The sequence below is a fragment of the Rhinopithecus bieti genome, unplaced genomic scaffold, assembly GCF_001698545.2.
Source record: "Rhinopithecus bieti isolate Rb0 unplaced genomic scaffold, ASM169854v2 scaffold_57691, whole genome shotgun sequence".
NCBI classification, from domain to species: domain Eukaryota; kingdom Metazoa; phylum Chordata; class Mammalia; order Primates; family Cercopithecidae; genus Rhinopithecus; species Rhinopithecus bieti.
This window is the reverse complement of record NW_016824383.1, coordinates 2,329,665-2,349,027: the sequence shown is the minus strand read 5'-3', so window position 1 is coordinate 2,349,027 and position 19,363 is coordinate 2,329,665. Positions and strand designations below refer to the sequence as shown.

The 19,363-nt window shown below is 44.3% G+C and overlaps 1 protein-coding gene across 1 annotated transcript in view; it reads left to right on the top strand.

Moving 5' to 3' along the window:
* ACTN2 (actinin alpha 2) overlaps positions 1-19,363 on the top strand; it is a 73,392-nt gene that overhangs the window by 51,060 nt on the left and 2,969 nt on the right. The window contains exons 10-18 of the mRNA XM_017862276.1: positions 1,971-2,201; positions 4,745-4,892; positions 6,479-6,629; positions 10,246-10,354; positions 11,701-11,841; positions 14,008-14,190; positions 16,479-16,613; positions 17,533-17,712; positions 18,536-18,682. Of these exons, the coding sequence (XP_017717765.1) occupies positions 1,971-2,201; positions 4,745-4,892; positions 6,479-6,629; positions 10,246-10,354; positions 11,701-11,841; positions 14,008-14,190; positions 16,479-16,613; positions 17,533-17,712; positions 18,536-18,682 (1,425 nt within the window). The remainder of the gene's footprint in view (positions 1-1,970; positions 2,202-4,744; positions 4,893-6,478; positions 6,630-10,245; positions 10,355-11,700; positions 11,842-14,007; positions 14,191-16,478; positions 16,614-17,532; positions 17,713-18,535; positions 18,683-19,363) is intronic.

The following is a 19,363-nucleotide window of genomic DNA, read 5'->3' as shown; positions in this document are numbered from 1 at the left end:
TTTTGCATTTTCATCTCAGATAGGACGAAAGCAGGAAAATAAACCTGATCTCCGAGGTTGTTCCTATTGTAGTAACCTAACTTTTGGCAAAAACATAATCCCCAGTGGTCTTCCCAACGATCCCAAAGCAGAAAGGTGTAGTTTGCATGTCTGAAGATAGGAGAATGCGATTCTCTGCTCAGCTCTGCACCCCCGGGGTTGGACACCCCTAGACGACCTTGCGTTTCTTGTTTTTTTTTTTTTTTTTTCCCTGTTCACTGGCTACCGACATCACATAGGATGCACTCCATATGCAAAAGCCTCACTCCACACACAGACCCAGTGTCAAAGGAACTGGCCCAGCCTGGTGTGCGGAGCTGGCTCGGGCTTGTGTGTCTGTATAAATATCCAGAGGAAATTTGGGGAAGACAGAACTCTCCCTGCAGGATATTTGAGCATGAGTTTCTGTGGTGCCTTTCCAGAGCTCTTCAGCCAGACTCTTGGTTAGGACAGCACTTTCCAGGTTGTTTTTCTTTGTGTTCTTGTTATAGCATACGTAGCAACTACACAGCGGCCTCTCTGCATCTGCACTGTTTTCCCCAAATACATGGGCTGCATGAGGCCCCCAGCCACCTCCTTTCTAAATTGGACTCAAGTACAGTGACACATACTTGAGACCAAACAATTTTTGCCCTGCCTTGTTTTTTGTTTTTTTCTGAGACAGAGTCTTGCTTTCTGGCCCAGGCTGGAGTGCAGTGGGGCAATCCTAGCTCACTGCAAACTCCACCTTCCCGGGTTCAAGCAATTGTCCTGCCTCAGCCTCCCGAGTAGCTGGGATTACAGGCGTGTACCGCCACACCCAGCTAATTTTGTATTTTTAGTAGAGACAGGGTTTCACCGTGTTAGCCAGGCTGGTCTCGAACTCCTGACCTCAGGTGATCTGCCCGCCTTAGCCTCCCAGTGTGCTGGGATTATAGGCATGAGCCACCGTACCTGGCCTGCTTTTTAATTTAGCTGATATTTGGTCTTTATTGGTAAAAGCATCAGGACACTTGGAATAAATCTTCCAATAAATAGTAGTGTAACTTAATGATACTGAGTTCATATTTTCATACTGCTGCTGTAGAAAAATTCAACTTGATGGCATTGTTGAATGGCAGTGACAGGGCTGCCAGACATGAAGCATGGCCAGTACTGAAGGCCAGAGGATCCTTAGGAATTCAGTCCTCCCTTTTCTTACTGGGTCCTTCATTTATCCTCCTAAAACCCTTCGACTCTAGGTATATCACCATTTAATCTATGTTTCATTCTAATCTGCTGTCATTTTCCAAGTGCTCAGTAGGCATAGGTGTAAATAATGGGGTTTTCAGCAAGTCATTTCTAAGACCTAGGTAGTAATTCAGGAGGTGCGTGCGTATTTTGTCCTTAGGAACTCACTACCACGTTCACTTCTATCATGCAGATTTACTTAAAAGCTAGACGTTAAAATACACTTTGGCATTGAGTTAGACGCAGCCTTACAATACCATTGTGTAGTAAGTAATCTAATTAGATTTCAGCTTACTTTTTAAAAACACATTTTAAGTGAAATCCAGTTCTTTGCTGAATTTATTACACTACAATTCTGCCATGTCAAGTATTTTGGGGTTGTTTGGTTTTGTTTGGTTTTTTTAATTTGAAAGCTCCATCCAGCATTTGTCTGCTAATGTCTGGTCCCTGAGTTTCTTGTAAACGTCACATTCTTGTAAGACACGACTTGACGTGCTCACTTTAAGTTTTCGACCTGTGTTTGATATCGTTGGGGTGATCACTAGTGGCCATGGGTGGACACTGAACATTTCATTCATGCCTCTGTGCATAGAGGTACCACATTTCAGTGATTTTAGGAACATTAGATTCATCCATTACAATTATTGGATGCCTCTTTTTTTTTTTAACTGGGGAAGGGGTTTGCTGGTGTCTTCAGCAGTATTTTTATGTTTGGGGAGCAGCTTTTGGAATGGATTCGTCGCACGATCCCCTGGCTGGAGAACCGGACTCCTGAGAAGACAATGCAGGCCATGCAGAAGAAGCTGGAGGACTTCCGGGATTACCGCCGGAAGCACAAGCCACCCAAGGTGCAGGAGAAATGCCAGCTGGAGATCAATTTCAACACATTGCAGACCAAGCTGCGGATCAGCAACCGGCCTGCTTTCATGCCCTCCGAAGGCAAGATGGTGTCGGTGAGTAGAGAGCCTCCCAAAGTGCTGGGGTGACAGGGGTGAGCCACCGTGCCCCGCCCCCACTCACTCACTTCTTTTACCCTTCGACTTGCACTCAGCTGGCTTCTGTCCCTGCTTCCACCAAGAAGGTTCTTGTCAAAGTCAATGGCATTCATGTTGTCAAAGCAAGTTGTTTTTATTTTTATATTTTTGAGACAGAGTCTCACTTTGTTGCCCAGGTTGGAGTGCAGTGGCACAATCTCAGCTTACTGCAACCTCTGCCTCCCGAGTTCAAGCAATTCTCCTGCCTCAGCCTCCCAAGTAGCTGGGATTACTGGCGCCCACCACCACGGCCAGCTAATTTTTGTATTTTTAGTAGAGATGGGGCTTCACCATATGGGCCAGGCTGGTCTCGAACTCCTGACCTTGTGATCCGCCCACCTCGGCCTCCCAAAGTGCTGGGATCATTTGTATTTTTATATTCTCAGTTTCTTTGACCCAGCTGCCCATTTCTCCTTTCTTGAAGTTCTTTCCACTTTGGTCCTCCTGTTTCTTCCTCCTTCACCAGCGAGGCCTTCTCCATCTCTGCTCAAGGCCTTGCCTCCTCCCTCTCCCTGTAGATGCTAGTGATTCTCAGGCTTGGTGCTGAGCCGTCTTCATCTTTATACCCTCCAGGTGATCTCATCCAGGCCCATGGCTTGTTTTTTCTTTTTCTTTTTTTTTTTTTAAAACATGGTCATGCTCTGTCATCCAGATTGGAGTGCAGTAGTACAATCACAGCTCACTGCAGCCTTAATCTCTTGGGCTCAAGCGATCCTCCCACCCCAACATCCTGAGTAGCTGGGACTACACGCGCATACCACCAGGCATGGCTAATTATTTCTTTGTAGAGATGGGGTCTCGCTGTGTTGCCAGGGCTGGCCTCAAACTCCTGGGCTCAAGCGATCCTCCCACCTCAGCCTCCCAAAGTGCTGGGATTATAGGCATGAGCAGGCATGCCTGGGCAGGCCCATGGTTTTCATTGCCACCTAAATGCCAATAACTCTCAAATTTTACATTTCCAGCTCTGACTTTTCCCCAAGTTCCAGGCCAATATATCCACCTGGATATATTATAGCATATTAAATCAAACATATCCAAAAGAGTTCCTCCCAGTTTCCTCGATCCTAGTAAATTCTGTCACTGTCCTCTAAGTTGCTAACCCCCAAACCCAGGTTTCATCTTGATTCTTCCCTTTCTGTCACTTTCTTACATCCAGTTCTTCAGCCAGTCCCACTGGCTCTTCTTCCAGAATACATCTTAAGTAAACGCTCTTAATCCCCTTCTCTTTACCTCCACGGCCACTGGCGTATGCTAAGCCACCATTGTCTCTCCTTGGACCCTGCAAGTAACTCCTGACTGGTTCTTTTTCTTTTGCCTCTTAAAATTCATCCCCCATACATCAGCCTCTGTCATCTTTTAACAATATGAATCAGATCTCATCTCCTTTCTTCTCAAAACCCTTCAGTGACTCAGTGACTCCCCAGAGTATTTAGAGAAAAATCCAGGTTCATTATCCTGGCCTATGAGGGTCTGCATGATTGCCAAATGCATCTCTCACTCTGCCCTGACTCACTCCACCGCTGCCACACCACACTGCCTGCCATCCTTCCCGCATGCAGAGCACATGCCCTCTTGGGCATTCGAGAGTTTTCCCTTGCCCAGGAGCCCTCGTTTCGTACTTCGTCACATCACTGACTTCTTCTGTCATTGAGGACTCAGTTCAGATGCCCCCTTCTCAGAGGGGTCTTCTCTAAGTAACCTGCCACAGGGACCACCCTGACGAGCAGGGCTGGCAGTATCCCTTGACCCTGCTTTTTTTTCCCTTACAGCATTTCGTTTATCACTTTCCGAAATGAAATTGCTTAAGTACTTAATGATTGTCTCTCTCCCCACCCCACCATGGAAGCTGCATGGGAATGGGGAACTTTAGAGGTATTGTTTACCCTTTCAGAGTTTCTCACTAGTGCCTGCTACATGCTAGATGCCCAGAAATTAGTGGTTGATGGCTGGGTGGCTGGACAGTTCACCCCAGTCACTGAATAAGAGTTGTTTTGGAGGCCGGGTGTAGTGGCACATGCCTGTAATCCTGGCTATGGGGGAGGCCGAGGTGGAAGGATTGTCAGAGCCTAAGACTTAAAGAACAGCAACATAGCGAGACTCCACCTCTTAAAAAATAAAAATAATCATAATAAAAGAGTTTTGAATTGAGCCATCCTGAGGCTTTATCTTCTTGTAGCCAGAAATTGTCAGCCCTCTGCATCTTTGTCCACATCTGGAGAAGTGTCAAGATAACTGATAACAACTATGTTCATCTTAAAAGATCCCAGTGAATTATAATTAAGACATTTGGAAGCCAAATAATTGAATGGTTATTGGGGTGAGGGGTAAGGAAGGAAAAGAAAACAGAAGGAAAACACCATCAATCACGTAGTGGAGGAGATTTAGAGAAGAAGCCTTGGAGTTCAGAATGTAACGAAGGTGCTTGTTACACATTCGCTTCCCTTGGCTTCCAACCGTCCCAGGATATTGCTGGTGCCTGGCAGAGGCTGGAGCAGGCTGAGAAGGGCTACGAGGAGTGGTTACTCAATGAGATTCGGAGACTGGAGCGCTTGGAACACCTGGCTGAGAAGTTCAGGCAAAAGGCCTCAACCCACGAGACTTGGGCTTATGGTAAGTAGACAGGAGTCAGATTGGATTTTTGAAAAACCAGACTTGAGCCATGTTGAACACATCAGAGCCATGATGTGTCCTTACTAACTATGCCTAATGTCTGTGACACTAAAGGTAGGTGTCATCACCTTTCTCTGCTCCTGTCTCAGTGCCAAATTTAAGAGGTAGGCATGAAAATTTAGTTTCTAATCAAGCAGATAATCTATTTCTTTCCAAAATGGCACCTAAAATGTGTTCTTTACATACCTGCCTACAGAAGGCCCGGCCTCCTTCCTTGTTTTTTATTTGATTCCACAAGTATCCATTCATTCCCTAACTGGTGGTCAGATAGCCCTGGGCCAACCACTAGCTTCTGCCAGTAGAATGTATATTAAATGCCATAGAGCAACATAATATCCCATGTAGAAAATCTGGAAGGAAGGATGCAAGATATCGTCTATAGTCTAACTTGCTCATTTCACTTGCATTCATCTACTTTTTTCAGGCCTTACACACATGCCGGTCTCCATAGCCATAAGAATACGGCCCTAACATTTTTTTTTTTTACTGTCTCCTGGACTAAATAGTCCTTGCCAAGGCAGAAGAATAAAGCATTTTCCCCATCACATAATAATCTGTTTTGAGATTTGGGAGATTTTTCCTCATTATATGGTTTTTGCTTTTATTGTTGCTTGATTTTTAATATTTCTTAGACAGGTAGTTATTACAAGCAAGGAACCTGGAGCCAGGTGGGTTGGAGGCACGGCTCTGATGCATAGCAGCTGTGTGCCCCGGATGAATTCTTAATCTCGCAGGGCCTCAGTGTCCTCTTCGAAATGGGAATCACAGTAATACCTCCCTCATAGGGTTTCCATGAAGATTTAATGAGTTCATATTTAGAAAGCATTTTGAGTAGCGTTTAGTACACAGTAAGTGGCACATCGTCATCATTAAATATATGAACATTTGCTTTCCACTTCCAATTTCATAGAGTTCTTAAAGGTTGTTAGCCAGGGGATAAATGTGGATCCAGTCGTGATCACAGCAGTTGCTGGATTTGAGAAATATTTATATGGGAAAATATTAGTGGAGGGTCAGAGAGGAAAATTTCTAATATTTATTATCAGGAAAAGAAAGCACAGACTCCATTTAAGCACACACAGTATAGCTTTCAAATGAAAGGAACTAGGGTGGGGTGGAACTCATGGGTAGACAAGTTGAGCACAGGGGTTTTATCTAAGCATCCCCAGTAGCTCTTGGGAGCGAATAATGACTAACTTAACTGAGGATCATGCAGGAAAATCAGATACTTGTGACTTAGAATGATGAAGACTACAAATTTTTTTTTTTCTTAAAATGCACTCAGCATGCTCTCCTTCCCCCTTTATTTGGAGACACTAGCTTTCAAAACTGAGAGGGACTGGGGCATCCTTAGCGGGTAGCAGCCTGAATTCCATCACAACCCTGGCCTGCGTCTTCAGTCCTGCCCCCTCTCTGTCCGCTTCTCTTAGTTCTTTGGAATCTCAACGCTCCCTGAGAACGTGGCTGGCCCGAGGAAGCCACTGTGCCCTCAGCATATTCATACTTTCTTGCTACCACCTTTGCAGGCAAAGAGCAGATCTTGCTGCAGAAGGATTATGAGTCGGCATCGCTGACAGAGGTTCGCGCTCTGCTGCGGAAGCACGAGGCGTTCGAGAGCGACTTGGCAGCGCACCAGGACCGCGTGGAGCAGATCGCAGCCATCGCGCAGGAGCTCAAGTATGTGCAGATGCCGTCCGTCCTCCCGGGAGCCCCGGGGATTCCATAGAGAGGGGAGAGGAAGGCCTGCCTTTTCTTTCCTGACTAAACGCAGAGGGAACCCGGCTGGAGGCACTCTGCAGGGATTCTCCTTGTTTAAATGTAGAAACAGATTTCGGTTCTTAGGTTGTGGTAGAATCCCTATGTCCTCCCATCCAGCGGCACCCCTGCCCCCAGCACAAGCAGCTCCGCTTCCGGGAAGATGAGAAATAAGTCTGGAACATTGGGGCCCAGAAAGCTATGGGAAGGCGGCCTCACCCAGGCCAGGTGCAAGAGGCCGAACACAGCCTGTCCTGAAATCAACATAAAACGAACACAAAACAGAGGGCACTGGCTGGGCGCGGTGGCTCACGCCTGTAATCCCAGCACTTTGGGAGGCCGAGGCGGGCGGGTCACGAGGTCAGGAGATCGAGACCATCCTGAATAACACGGTGAAACCCCGTCTCTACTAAAAATACAAAAAATTAGCCGGGCGTGGTGGCGGGCGCCTGTAGTCCCAACTACTCGGGAGGCTGAGGCAGGAGAATGGCGTAAACCTGGGAGGCGGAGCTTGCAGTGAGCCGAGATGGCACCACTGCATTCCAGCCTAGGCGACAGAGGGAGACTCCGTCTCAAAAAAAAAAAAAACAAAAAAGCAAAACCGAGGGCACTGCTGTACATGTGCAGAAGAGACGTCAGGGCCCCACTTTGCTTTATCATCCCGTAAGTGCTGTTTCACTTTCATGGGTTTAGTTTTATGAGAAGAACTAACAGGACAATTGAGCCTAGGCTGGATTTAGCACAGAGTGAGTGTTCTCAGTTCCCACTCTGTGTAGTGTGAGCCTTGGGGCGCAGCCGCCCTCGGGGAGAGGAGCCTCCATGCCATGTTTCCGAGCTTTCTTCAGGTCCTTTTCCCTTGTAATAAAGACAACATTTTATTCCCTACTACTTTCCCCACCATTATAATCACTGATACATCTGTAGAGTGTTTAGAGCCTGTCACATAATGGTAACTTCAAAAATTAAATAATAAAAATTTTTTTCAGTCTATTACGTTTTAAAACTGCCATGTTCCTCACTTTTGACTAGAGAAAATTAGCAGATGGGGCCTTTTAAAAGAGATCGTGTGTTTCAGTCTTGCCCATACAAACTCTTGCTTTTTTGTGATCTTTATATCCACTTCGTGCACTGTATTCATAGCCTGTAGATGGTCTTATTTCCCATGCTTCTTGAACGTTGGCTTTTTCATTGCTCAGTAACAGGTACAAGTGAAATAAAGGGATGAAAAGAAACTCGAGCTCTTTAGTGCTCCATAATAGCTCCCATGAGCAATTTGGAATGGCTTTAAGTGTTGCCCATAAAATTTAAGTAATAATTGTATATTATTATTATTCCTGCCATCCCCAGTGCCTATGTCTTCACACAGGCTAGAGATTAACCACACATAGAACTTAAGTATGTGCTCATCTTATTGTTATTAACATCCTTTTCCATTTTTACCTGTCCTTCAATAATAAATCAAACGTTTTGTGCTGTTCTCAAAGTACATAAACAATAGTTATGCATAGTTATGAAAACCCTAACTCCTTGAAAGCATGTATGTATAGAACCATTGCTGATGAATTAGAGGAAGAGAGAGAGACTCTGCCCTAAAGGTAACCCTGGATGGGTGAGCATTGTTGTCTGCGTTATGGAACAAGAGAAGGATTCCTAGGTTTTTGTTTCTGGAGAAGTCTGTCTTCTCTTTAATGTCTGAAAATCCACAGCCTTCTCATTTTATATTTAGGGCTGTGCAAACTGCTGGTGTGTTTTGGTTGGTTTTGTTTTTTTGGTTATAATAAGTAAGACAAGAATCTTAGTTGACCTTGGTCTAGTGAGGAGTATTTGTATATAGAAAGCTGCTGTTTGCTCTTGAGAACTGGACAAGCTTTAATCAGGTGATAGGGAGCTTCTTATCCACTGGAAAAATACTCAGGTAGTAACCATGTGCATCCCCTTTATTCAGTAACAGAAACAAGAACATTCAGTAAGCACAAATTAGTGTTATTCAAAGGAAAAAAAGCAGCGAACAACCACTGCCTTAATTTAAGGTTGAAAAAAGAAGTAAATGAACTTAAGCTTTAAGGAAATGGATTTGGTAGGGTAGAAGGGGACTTTTCAAAAGTTGTCTAATCCTGACTGTTTTTGAAGAAGCTTCCCAAAGATGTCTTTAAACTTCCATAGTTCTTGATTTATATCTGAGTGAAAAAGATGATTACGTTTTGTACAGGATTCAAACTTGTTATCTCTGGAGGTACTGGGTTAAGCTTCGAGTTAAGAATTTGCTTTAGGTTGGATGCAGTGGCTCATACCCGTAATCCCTGTACTTTGGGAGGCTGAGGAGGAAGGACTGCTTGAGGCCAGGAGTTTGAGGCCAGGAGTTCGAGACCAGCCTGGAAACACAGCAAGACTCCATCTCTAAAAATTTTTTTAAAAGAGCCGGGTGTAGTGGCACATGCCTGTAGTCCCAGCTACTTGGGAGGCTAAGACAGGAGGATCACTTGAGCCTAAGACTCTGAGGCTGTATAATATACGATCATCCCACTGCACTCCAGCTTGGGTGATGAAGCAAGACGCTGTCTCTTAAAAAAAAAAAAAGAAAATTGCTTCAATAGTGTGTGCACAGAAAGATCCCAGGTAGAATGCATAGATGGATCTGGCAAGGAAAAGTAAGGATTTAGTGAGAAATCATTTTGCTCTTGCTTGTCACACTAGTGGCATTAGATAAGTCAGAACCTCTCTAAGTGGAAGGGCTCAGTTCAGCCCCATTTCAGAAATCCCTCTATGTTAGATAAAGTCATGGCACAGCTCTGGACCTGATACTCTACCCAGTGGTGAGGCCAAGTGCCCTTCTAGGGAAGCCAAGGACACAATGTGGTGCAGGCTGACTCCTCCCTCCCCAGTCACTGTAGCTGCATCCTGGCCTACAGGACTGTTTTCCAGGTCAGACAGTGACATCTTCTAACCTTCACCCACAGGGACATTGCCACTTAGAAATAATGCTGTCTGGGGGCCTCTCCAAGAAAAGGAAGGGAAAATAAATGGAGCCTGTGGTATTAAGAAGACAGTGGTTCTCTCTGTTTAGAAATCTGTTGGCCAGCGAAAGTTTTATGAATTCTTCTTGTAATTTATCTGGGAAGAGTGATGTTTACAGTGATGACAGTTAACAGAACCCTGAAATAGCATCCCAGTTCTCTATTAGATTTTTATATTTTATTATTTTTTTATTTGTATAAATGTTGGGGGCGGGGATAGCAGTGCAGTTTTGCTACATGTGGCCAAGTCAGGGTTTTTAGGTTAGTCATCACCCAAATAACATACATCGTATGAAATTACACTAAGTAATTTTTCATCATCCACCTACTCTCCCACCCCCTCACCCTTCTGAGCCTCCACTGTCTATCAGCCCTCACTCAGCCCTCACTCTATGTCCATGTGGATACATTTCAGATGTTTTTGTTTGTTTTTAAACTTCCCTGTTGTTTTTCTTTTTTAGCCCATGTTCATTTTCTCTCATCATCTAGAAAAGTTAATCTTTATTTATTTTCACTTTTAATAGTGAACTGGACTATCACGACGCTGTCAATGTCAACGATCGGTGCCAGAAAATTTGTGACCAGTGGGACCGACTGGGAACACTTACTCAGAAGAGGAGAGAAGCCCTGGAGGTGAAGTCTTGAAGCCGCTTGTTGACATGAAATCTTTTAATAGAAGCTCTTTAGTGAAATCACTGGTATTCGTCGTCTGTTTCTCTGTGGCATGAAACAGGTTGTCTAGTGAAAGGAACCCCTGAAGAAAACATGAAAAGGGAAGAAAGAGGGAAATGGGAAGTTGGGAGCTTTGTGTTATAATTTGTCCAGACAGCAGTGAAGTATATTTTTCAATTTAAAAAAATCCAGGGGCGATGAGATTACTGCATAAATCTACTTTGTATCGGGCAGTGACAGTACATTTCCAAAAGTCCTTCTGCCTGAGTAAATTGAGCTGTGAGTGAGTCAGGAAATCAGAGATGTGTGAAGGGAAGATGGAACCGAATGTTGAAGTGAGTAAATTGATAGGAAACAGAATTGGGATGAATTTGGCCTTATATAAGTGTAAGACTAAGTGTAAGACACAGTGGGTAACTGGTGTCAAACTGCCCCTCATTGTCTTTAACCATGGAAGACATCTCCCACGTGAAGGAAATAAGCAGTTTACCAGTTCCCTGAGTCTTTTCTCCTTGACTGATGACACTTTTGAGATAACGCAATATTAAGCTTCCCAAATGCCAAATGGCTATGACATATCTGCTTAAAGAAAGAGATGTCGAGAGAGAGAAAAGACCAGACATGTAACAGACAGCGCAAAATGTTTTAGAACAGGAGGGGAAAAATGAACCTCATTATGGAAGGCTGAAAGCTATGGAGATGCGTTCCCCTTCTGCCCCCACTTGTCTGCCGTGGGAAACAAGCGCAGGATCATCCTGTTGCTTGAGACCTTGTGCCTTCATATGCCCAGAAAGGCAAGAGCTGATCTGTGGTAAATCCTGACTGAGGATTTGAGAACATGAACCCGTAGTCCCTTCTCTCTCCACTAGGCAGGTGACTTTGGGAAAGGCACACTTCTCTGCACGTGTTGACTCTGAAACGTGGAAGATGCCCTGCATTTTCTGTTAATCTGGCACAGTTAGGGAATCAGGTCCTCTTACAAAGTCCTTTTTTAGCTGAAAGCAAGTCAGAGTAGGCCGTATGTGGAGTCTCAGTTTTCAGAAAAGTAGCATGTAGTGAAGTACTTTAGACACTTTACAAATGAGGCTGCTCTGGATGTTATTAAATCCTTCTTTGATTCAGAAGGCACCTCAGAGACCTGCAGGGCTCAGCCTAATCATTTGAGCATCAGGTAATCTTTTGTAGACACATGCTAATATGCTTAACAGAATGTCAGAGAATAGTCTGTTGTTAGGGAATGCATACTTACACTTTCAGTGAATTTTTAAATTAGTCTATGATAATGCTTGCTTCTCTTTATTCTTCAGAGAATGGAGAAATTGCTAGAAACCATTGATCAGCTTCACCTGGAGTTTGCCAAGAGGGCTGCTCCTTTCAACAATTGGATGGAAGGCGCTATGGAGGATCTGCAAGATATGTTCATTGTCCACAGCATTGAGGAGATCCAGGTAATGGAACCCCAACTCTGTATGCCCTGTGCATTAGAAGTGAGTTGTCATTTAAACTTAGAGTTCTGTTATTTGGTTTCTCATTTTCTTTCTTTAAAAAAAAAAAATTAATAAACGTGGCTAGAAAGCCCAAATTACCCTTGAACCTTAGCTTAAAAATGTGTTTACTACTCTGTGTTGCAAACCCGTTAACATCAATCAAGTAATGGTGAATATGTCTCAAAAGCTCTGTTCTTTAAAAAAGAATGCTGAGGCTGGGCGCAGTGGCTCATGCCTGTAATTCCAGCACTTGGGGAGGCCGAGGCGGGTGGATTGCTTGAGCTCAGGAGTTCGAGACCAGCTTTGCCAATGTGGCAAAAGCCCGTCTCTACAAAAAATACAAAAAAATTAGCCAGGTGTGGTGGCGCACGCCTGGAGTCCCAGCTACCGGGGGGGCTGAGGTGGGAGGATCGCTTGAGCCTGGGAGGCAGAGGTTGCAGTGAGCCAAGATTGTGCCACTAGACTCCAGCCTGGGTGACAACAACAACAACAACAACAACAACAACAAATGCTGAATCATTGAGCAAAATAAACATGTGCACTTGGAGTTACTCATGAAAACATTCTAAGTTTACTAGCTGCTGAGTTAACTACTTTGCAGATGTGTGCATATTACTGTTTATTTAAATCTACAGAGTGGGTGGCAGATTGTAAACCGTAAGAAGCCACAAATCAGCACCTACCTTTTGCCTACCACCAATCCAAAATGTTCTGCGTATAGTTTTTTCTGGAACTTCAGAACTATAAACAAAGCTTCTAAGTGGTGACGTTAGGAAGGAAAGTTAATCTCAGTTAGCCAGGACATAATTTATTTAGCGAATTTGATGTATAATAGAATAAAAAGAGAAAATATTTTTTTACCTTTTTTTCTGTAAAATAGATATGTCATCAAAAAGAATGCAAGTAGAAAGGAAATCCTGAAGATTGGCATTTGAAACCACACCTCCCTGCCAGGAGCCATCTAGAAGGGTTTCCACCTGCATGTCAGGGGAAAGAAAGTGCTTCCATGAACATTGGAGTTGCCTTTTGAAAGAGGCTTTGATGATGTTTCCTGCATGCACTCTTCAGCACAGGCCGACAGTCTAAAATCATTTATTTGTGGAATAAGTGAGACCTCTAAGCACGACTTGGAAGTCACACTCTTTGTCAAAACTCTGTTGGCAGCTGACCTGTTGCTGCACCTAAAGAGAACAGTAGCTTCACACTCAAAGGTGCTCCACGAGGCAGCGAGGTCTTTGAGCAGCTGAATTTGCAGGGCTGCTCATGTCCGGGTCAAAGAATAGGTTTGATAAATGGCTCTTTAGAGCGGCTTCTGGGAAGAGTTAGTTTCTGTGGCCTTTTCTTTTTGAGGAGTAGGGATGTACTTCCTAGTTTTCTTTAGGGATAACAGTAGCAAATGTCCGATGCTTTTGTAGGACTACAAAGGTAACACTGGCCATTAGAAAGGGCATCTAAGGGCTGAGCGTGGTGGCTCACACCTGTAATCCCAACACTTTGGGAGGTCCAGGCGGGGAGGATCACTTGAGACCAGGAGTTTGAGACCAACCTGGGCAACATAATGAGACCCCGTCTCCACAAAAAATAAAAATAAAAAAATTAGCCAGGCATGGTGATGTATACCCTATAGTCCCAGCTACTCAGGAGACTGAGGCAGGAGGATTACTTGAGCCCAAGTGTTCAAGGCTACAGTGAGCCATGATTGCGCCACTGCACTCCAGCCTGAGTGACCTAGCGAGACCCTGTCTCAAAAAAAAAAAAAAAAAAAAAAAAAAAAGGAAGTGCCGCTAAGTTAAGTTCTGCTCGTCAGCAGAAAATAAGAAAGACCTAAACAATAGCTGGCGATCGAAAACAGTGAAAGGAAAACTGATTAAAAAAAAAAAAGATTTTAAAAGACTCTGGGGAGTAGCCATCAATCAAATTAATAGTCATCGTGATACCCTTTTCCATTTTCCAGGAACTTGACTTCTGTGTACCTAAAGAGATTTTTCTAAAGCATTCAGAATGTGTTTTTCTCCAGAGGTTCTTGCAATTAACAAGGCATTTACTTGTGTGCAGAAAGGAATATCAAAGCCTATGAAATTAACACTCAAGCCACACTGTTTTTCTCCGCTTGTGTCTCGGGTGTAGAGTTTGATCACTGCGCATGAGCAGTTCAAGGCCACGCTGCCCGAGGCAGACGGAGAGCGGCAGTCCATCATGGCCATCCAGAACGAGGTGGAGAAGGTGATTCAGAGCTACAGTATCAGAATCAGCTCGAGCAACCCGTACAGCACTGTCACCATGGATGAGCTCCGGACCAAGTGGGACAAGGTGGGTGGCTGAGGGCCTGGTGTGGGACCAGGGGGCATTCTCAAAGCTGAAGTCGAAGGAGGAAGTTAACGCCTCGGGGACTTAGGGTGACAGCCTCATTTTGTGTCACGATCAGGATTGTCCTTTATCCCAGATTTCACAGGCAAAATGTGATAAACTCTTAAGGACCCTGCAGCAGCTTCTGCAGTTTGTGGGGAAAGAAAGCAGAGATTATTTTACTTAAGGAAAATCTTACAAATGTTGACACAACCGCTATAGGTTATGACCCTAATGCCATAAAGGAAATGGTTTTTAAAGCCCCAACTGGAAATTTGGTTAAAAACATGCTTACAAGTACTTATAGTACTTTTAAAAGAATTTTAGAATATGATATAGACATGTCCCAGATGTGTGTGAATTTTAAATGCAGAAAAATTGCTTAGAAAACTACATCTTGGGAATGAAAGTATTCTTACTAACTTGCTGCCTTTTAAATTTGAGGCAACTATCGACAAATGTAATTATGGTCCAAATGGAATAATTTGAGCCTTTTTGCCTCATTGTTAAGATTGAGACATTTCTTTTCATGGTTGAAATTATAGCACAATTAGTCATCTCAGTATGCCAATCATAGTCTTTGAGGAATAAGTCCACCACATGGGTCTGAAGTGACTTTTACCATAAAAACACATGTGCAGCAAGTTAGTTATAAACAGTGCAAAAGACAAAAACAGGTATGAGGAAGAGGAGAGTATTCATCTGAGAGACAATGGCTAATTAGCGCATCTGAGCTTTAAATTTAGCTCTGATCTTCCTATCAAACACCCGAAAACAGAAAGGAAACAGTTCTGAGTTAAGTAGTTTTCATACGGGGGGGAATAAAAGGAAATATATCATTTTTTATTTTTCATTTTTATTACGTTCATTTTTTTGAGACAGAGTCTCACTCTGTCGCCCAGGCTAGAATGCAGAGGTACAATCTCGGCTCATTGCAACCTCTGCCTCCTGGGTTCAAGCAATTTTCCTGTCTCAGCCTCCCTAGTAGCTGGGATTACAGGCGCCTGCCACCACGCCTAGCTAATTTTTTATATTTTTGATAGAGATGGGGTTTCACTATGTTGGCCAGGCTGGTCTTAAACTCCTGACCTCAGGTGATCCACCCGCCTCAGCCTCCCAAAATGCTGGGATTACAGGTGTGAGCCACCATGCCGGGGCAGAAATGTATCATTTTTTAAAGTGAGACAAACTTTTCTCCCATCAGTAAGTTATAAAGCAAATGGATTTTGTTTAAAAAAAAAAAAAGACAATAATAATGCTTTTAGTAGCAGTTTTGCAGATGACACAAAGAAAGATTTTTGAAGTAGCTTTTTTCTTTTCCATTTATTGAAAGAGAATGGAGGCATAGCCTTAAAATGTAACTCACAAATGGAACAGAAAGCAGGTAGACCAGGTGTATACTCTTCTGTGGGCCAGCATGGTATAAGAATCGAACTCATGAACCCAGCGTGGGCTCTTGACATTTTGGTGTCATGAACCCCTCTGGCAGTCTGGGGAAGCCTGTGGATTCCTCTCATAATAATGTTTGTAAATTTATAAAAATATTTAATATTACAAAGGAAACAAATTATATTGAAATGTAGTTATTCAGATATCTCTAAAGTTATTGTAATGTATGTGCTTCTTTATGAACACATTTAAAACCAAGATCTAACAGCAGGTCCAATAATTTTGGAGTAGTGCTGAGTGTACGTGATACTTATTGCAAGAGGCAGGCATAACTGTAACATTAGTATAGAATGTCTGTGCTTTCTGTTGTGATAAGATCACAGGGACTGCTAAATACTGCTGCAGATTTGCTGTCCACATCGTTCATAAACAAAGGGAGTGCTAAATTTTAATCTGAGATGGTGAATATAGACATGTCAGTGTTCCCTTCATCCAAGTTCACAAATCCTCTGTACTCTGGACCTGGCCCTGACTTGGTTGTGCAGCAGGCCTAGAGGCTCTGGCTGGAGGGGAATGGTCGCTGCTCCTACTGCAGGCTGTTAAATACTCTCCACCTCATCCTGCCTTTCAGCAGGCACTTGGTGGTACTAGATGGCAGTCAAAGCTAAATCAAGCTCATCCTCTAGTCCCTAGAGTAGGGACTCCTCCTCCCTATCCTCCCTCTTCCTTCCCCCCATACCCTCCTCCATTCCTTTCTCCTTCTCCATTCCCACCCCAACCCCTTGAACTATTCCTGCATTCTGTGGTCGTTCCTGGGAGATCACAGCTGGCCTCTAACCCTTGTTGTCCTCGGGCCCTGACAGGTGAAGCAACTCGTGCCCATCCGCGATCAGTCCCTGCAGGAGGAGCTGGCTCGCCAGCATGCTAACGAGCGTCTGAGGCGCCAGTTTGCTGCACAAGCCAATGCCATTGGGCCCTGGATCCAGAACAAGATGGAGGTAAGCCAGTGCCCTCCCAGGCGCTGTTCACAAGCCCTGCAATAAGTCCCTTAGCCACGCAGCAGTGACACCGCACATGCTGTGGTTTCCAGCCACCCACTCAGTCAGGTGGGAGCACCGTTCTGTTATCACCCCAGCTTTATCTTTCAGCCCCTGGCTGTTGGGGACAGTGTGCAAACCGGGCACAATACAGAATGCAGGAAGGGGGCACTCAAGGAAGGAGAGTGGGGTCTTGCTAGGTTCTGTTTAGTTTCTCACTAAAAATGGTGACAGGGCTTTTTCTCCGTTTTTGGCCTCTGCAGGGCCTAGACTTTAAACCGTCTGTCCCTACAAGGAGGACACGTGAAGACCCACAAATACTTTGCATTTTCAGAACATTTGAGGGACAGTGGTCTTTAAATAACACTGTTGTCCTTTGATCATCAAGAACAGCCAGGGGACATTTATTGACTCATGTATTTCTTGCCCCACCACCCTTTTGGTGTTAAAATATTGACTTTTTTCTTTAAGGGGAGACCATCTAAAAATATAAGAAATTCTGATGGAGGAAGCATCTTGTGGGTCTTAAATCTGTCTGGCAGCTCCACCCACGCAGCCCACCCCCAGCTTCCTCCAGAGCAGGGCGGCTCTGCCCGACGGCATTTCCCTCCCGTGGCAAGAAGCCGACAGGACTCATCTCTAACCCCTCTTGCCTCTCTGTTTTGGATCTTAGTTGACTTTTTTCCCATTCTCTAGACAGATTAGAACTAGACCTTGTTTTGTTCTGTGATGCTCACTGAGAAAAGTGAGCCGCGTGACACCGGCCGCTGCCTGATGCTGGCCCAGCATCCGATGCAGGGTCTGGAACGGCGCCTCGCGCCGAGCTCCCTTAGAGGGTACTTTACTTTGTTTCTGTCTGCTTCTCACTCGCCTCCCTCAGGAGATTGCCCGGAGCTCCATCCAGATCACAGGAGCCCTGGAGGACCAGATGAATCAGCTGAAGCAGTACGAGCACAACATCATCAACTACAAGAACAACATCGACAAGCTGGAGGGAGATCATCAGCTCATCCAGGAGGCCCTTGTCTTTGACAACAAGCACACGAACTACACGATGGAGGTACGGCAGCCAGGCACGCGTGCGCCGCTCGCTTGTCACGGGGACCACGCCACCTCCTCAGGGTGCTTTCTTCATGCACTTGTCCCTCTTTGTTCCTGCTAAGACCTACAAGTATGAAAGTTAGGGATCTTTAAGCCTTTCCAGTCACTATTTGTGGAAATGCTTCGTGAGCTATATCGAGAACTATATGATATTCCCGACAGTGACATTATCATTATTATTATCACCACCATAAATTCGCTACACTTCTTCAAGGTGAGTGCCAGAAGCTGGACTGTTGCATTTCCACCAGTTAGGCCCAAACTGAACTCTCTGGGAGCCCGGAGGTATACCTCAGGGCTCATCCTGCTACTTGGTAAATGGGAAAATATTTTTAGTGACAAACAAGAGTATATCCTACAGAGTGCCCGCTGTCACTGTTAGAACCCTGGTTATAGAGTATATCCTACAGAGTGCCCGCTGCCACCGCTAGAACCGTGGTGATACAGCATATCCTACAGAGTGCCCGCTGCCACCGTTAGAACCCTGGAGATAGAGTGTATACTACAGAGTGCCCGCTGCCACCGCTAGAACCCTGGTTATAGAGTATATACTGCAGAGTGCCCGCTGCCACTGTTAGAAAGCTGGTGAGTACTTGTGAGTACTTCTCACTGCAGAATCTTGCAACAGATGACAAAGTAGAATTTTTTTTCTAGTGCAGTGAAGGCGATCGTGAGTCTTGCTTAGTAAGCCCTTTGAGTCGGCTGTGCAGTTAAGAAAGTAAGAGGCAGCGTTGACATGCTGGAAAGACCTGGAACTGATCTTTCCCCTTTTCCCTCAATAGCACATTCGTGTTGGATGGGAGCTGCTGCTGACCACCATCGCCAGAACCATCAATGAGGTGGAGACTCAGATCCTGACGAGAGACGCGAAGGGCATCACCCAGGAGCAGATGAATGAGTTCAGAGCCTCCTTCAACCACTTTGACAGGGTACCACTCTCTACTTACTTGAAGGGCAATACTGGGGACATTAAACAATGTATCTGAAATAATATGCGTGCTCTCAGGTTAAGTCTTAAGGCTCCCCAACATTTACAGGGAAACAGGATCGTTAATGACAAAATCGCCACCAAAATGAAGGGTCCTAAGCTCTGGTATTGCTCAAGGTGACACAAAGCCCAGGTTTGTGTGCTGTTTCATGCAGATCGCTTAATAAGAATGCATTTCTAGTTGACATCAAAGCTCATTTGTTCTACGTCAGTGTATTTTTCACAAAATCTGACTGTTGGCTTTAGGTCATTTTGTAAAGACTTAAATACAAAACTCTGATATGCTTTTCCTAAGCAACTGTTTAGGAAAAGCATCTGGTCATAATTTAACCTGTTCTTTCAACATATACAGCTCAATTTTCTTTTTTAATGAACAAAATTGACACATGATCTCTTTTAAGGACACGCACCAACAAAATGGTGATAATTTTCATAGTAAAGGCATATAAAAAGATAAGTGCTGCTTTTTAAATATTATCTTGTATTTTGATTTGAATAATATTGAGTAAAACCAATTCTTTATGAGAAAATACTATTTACTAATCCTGTGGCTGAAAGTAAGTGACTATTAAGGCTACACTCTAATTCTTGTGTGTTTTTTTTTTTTTTTTTTTTTTTTTTT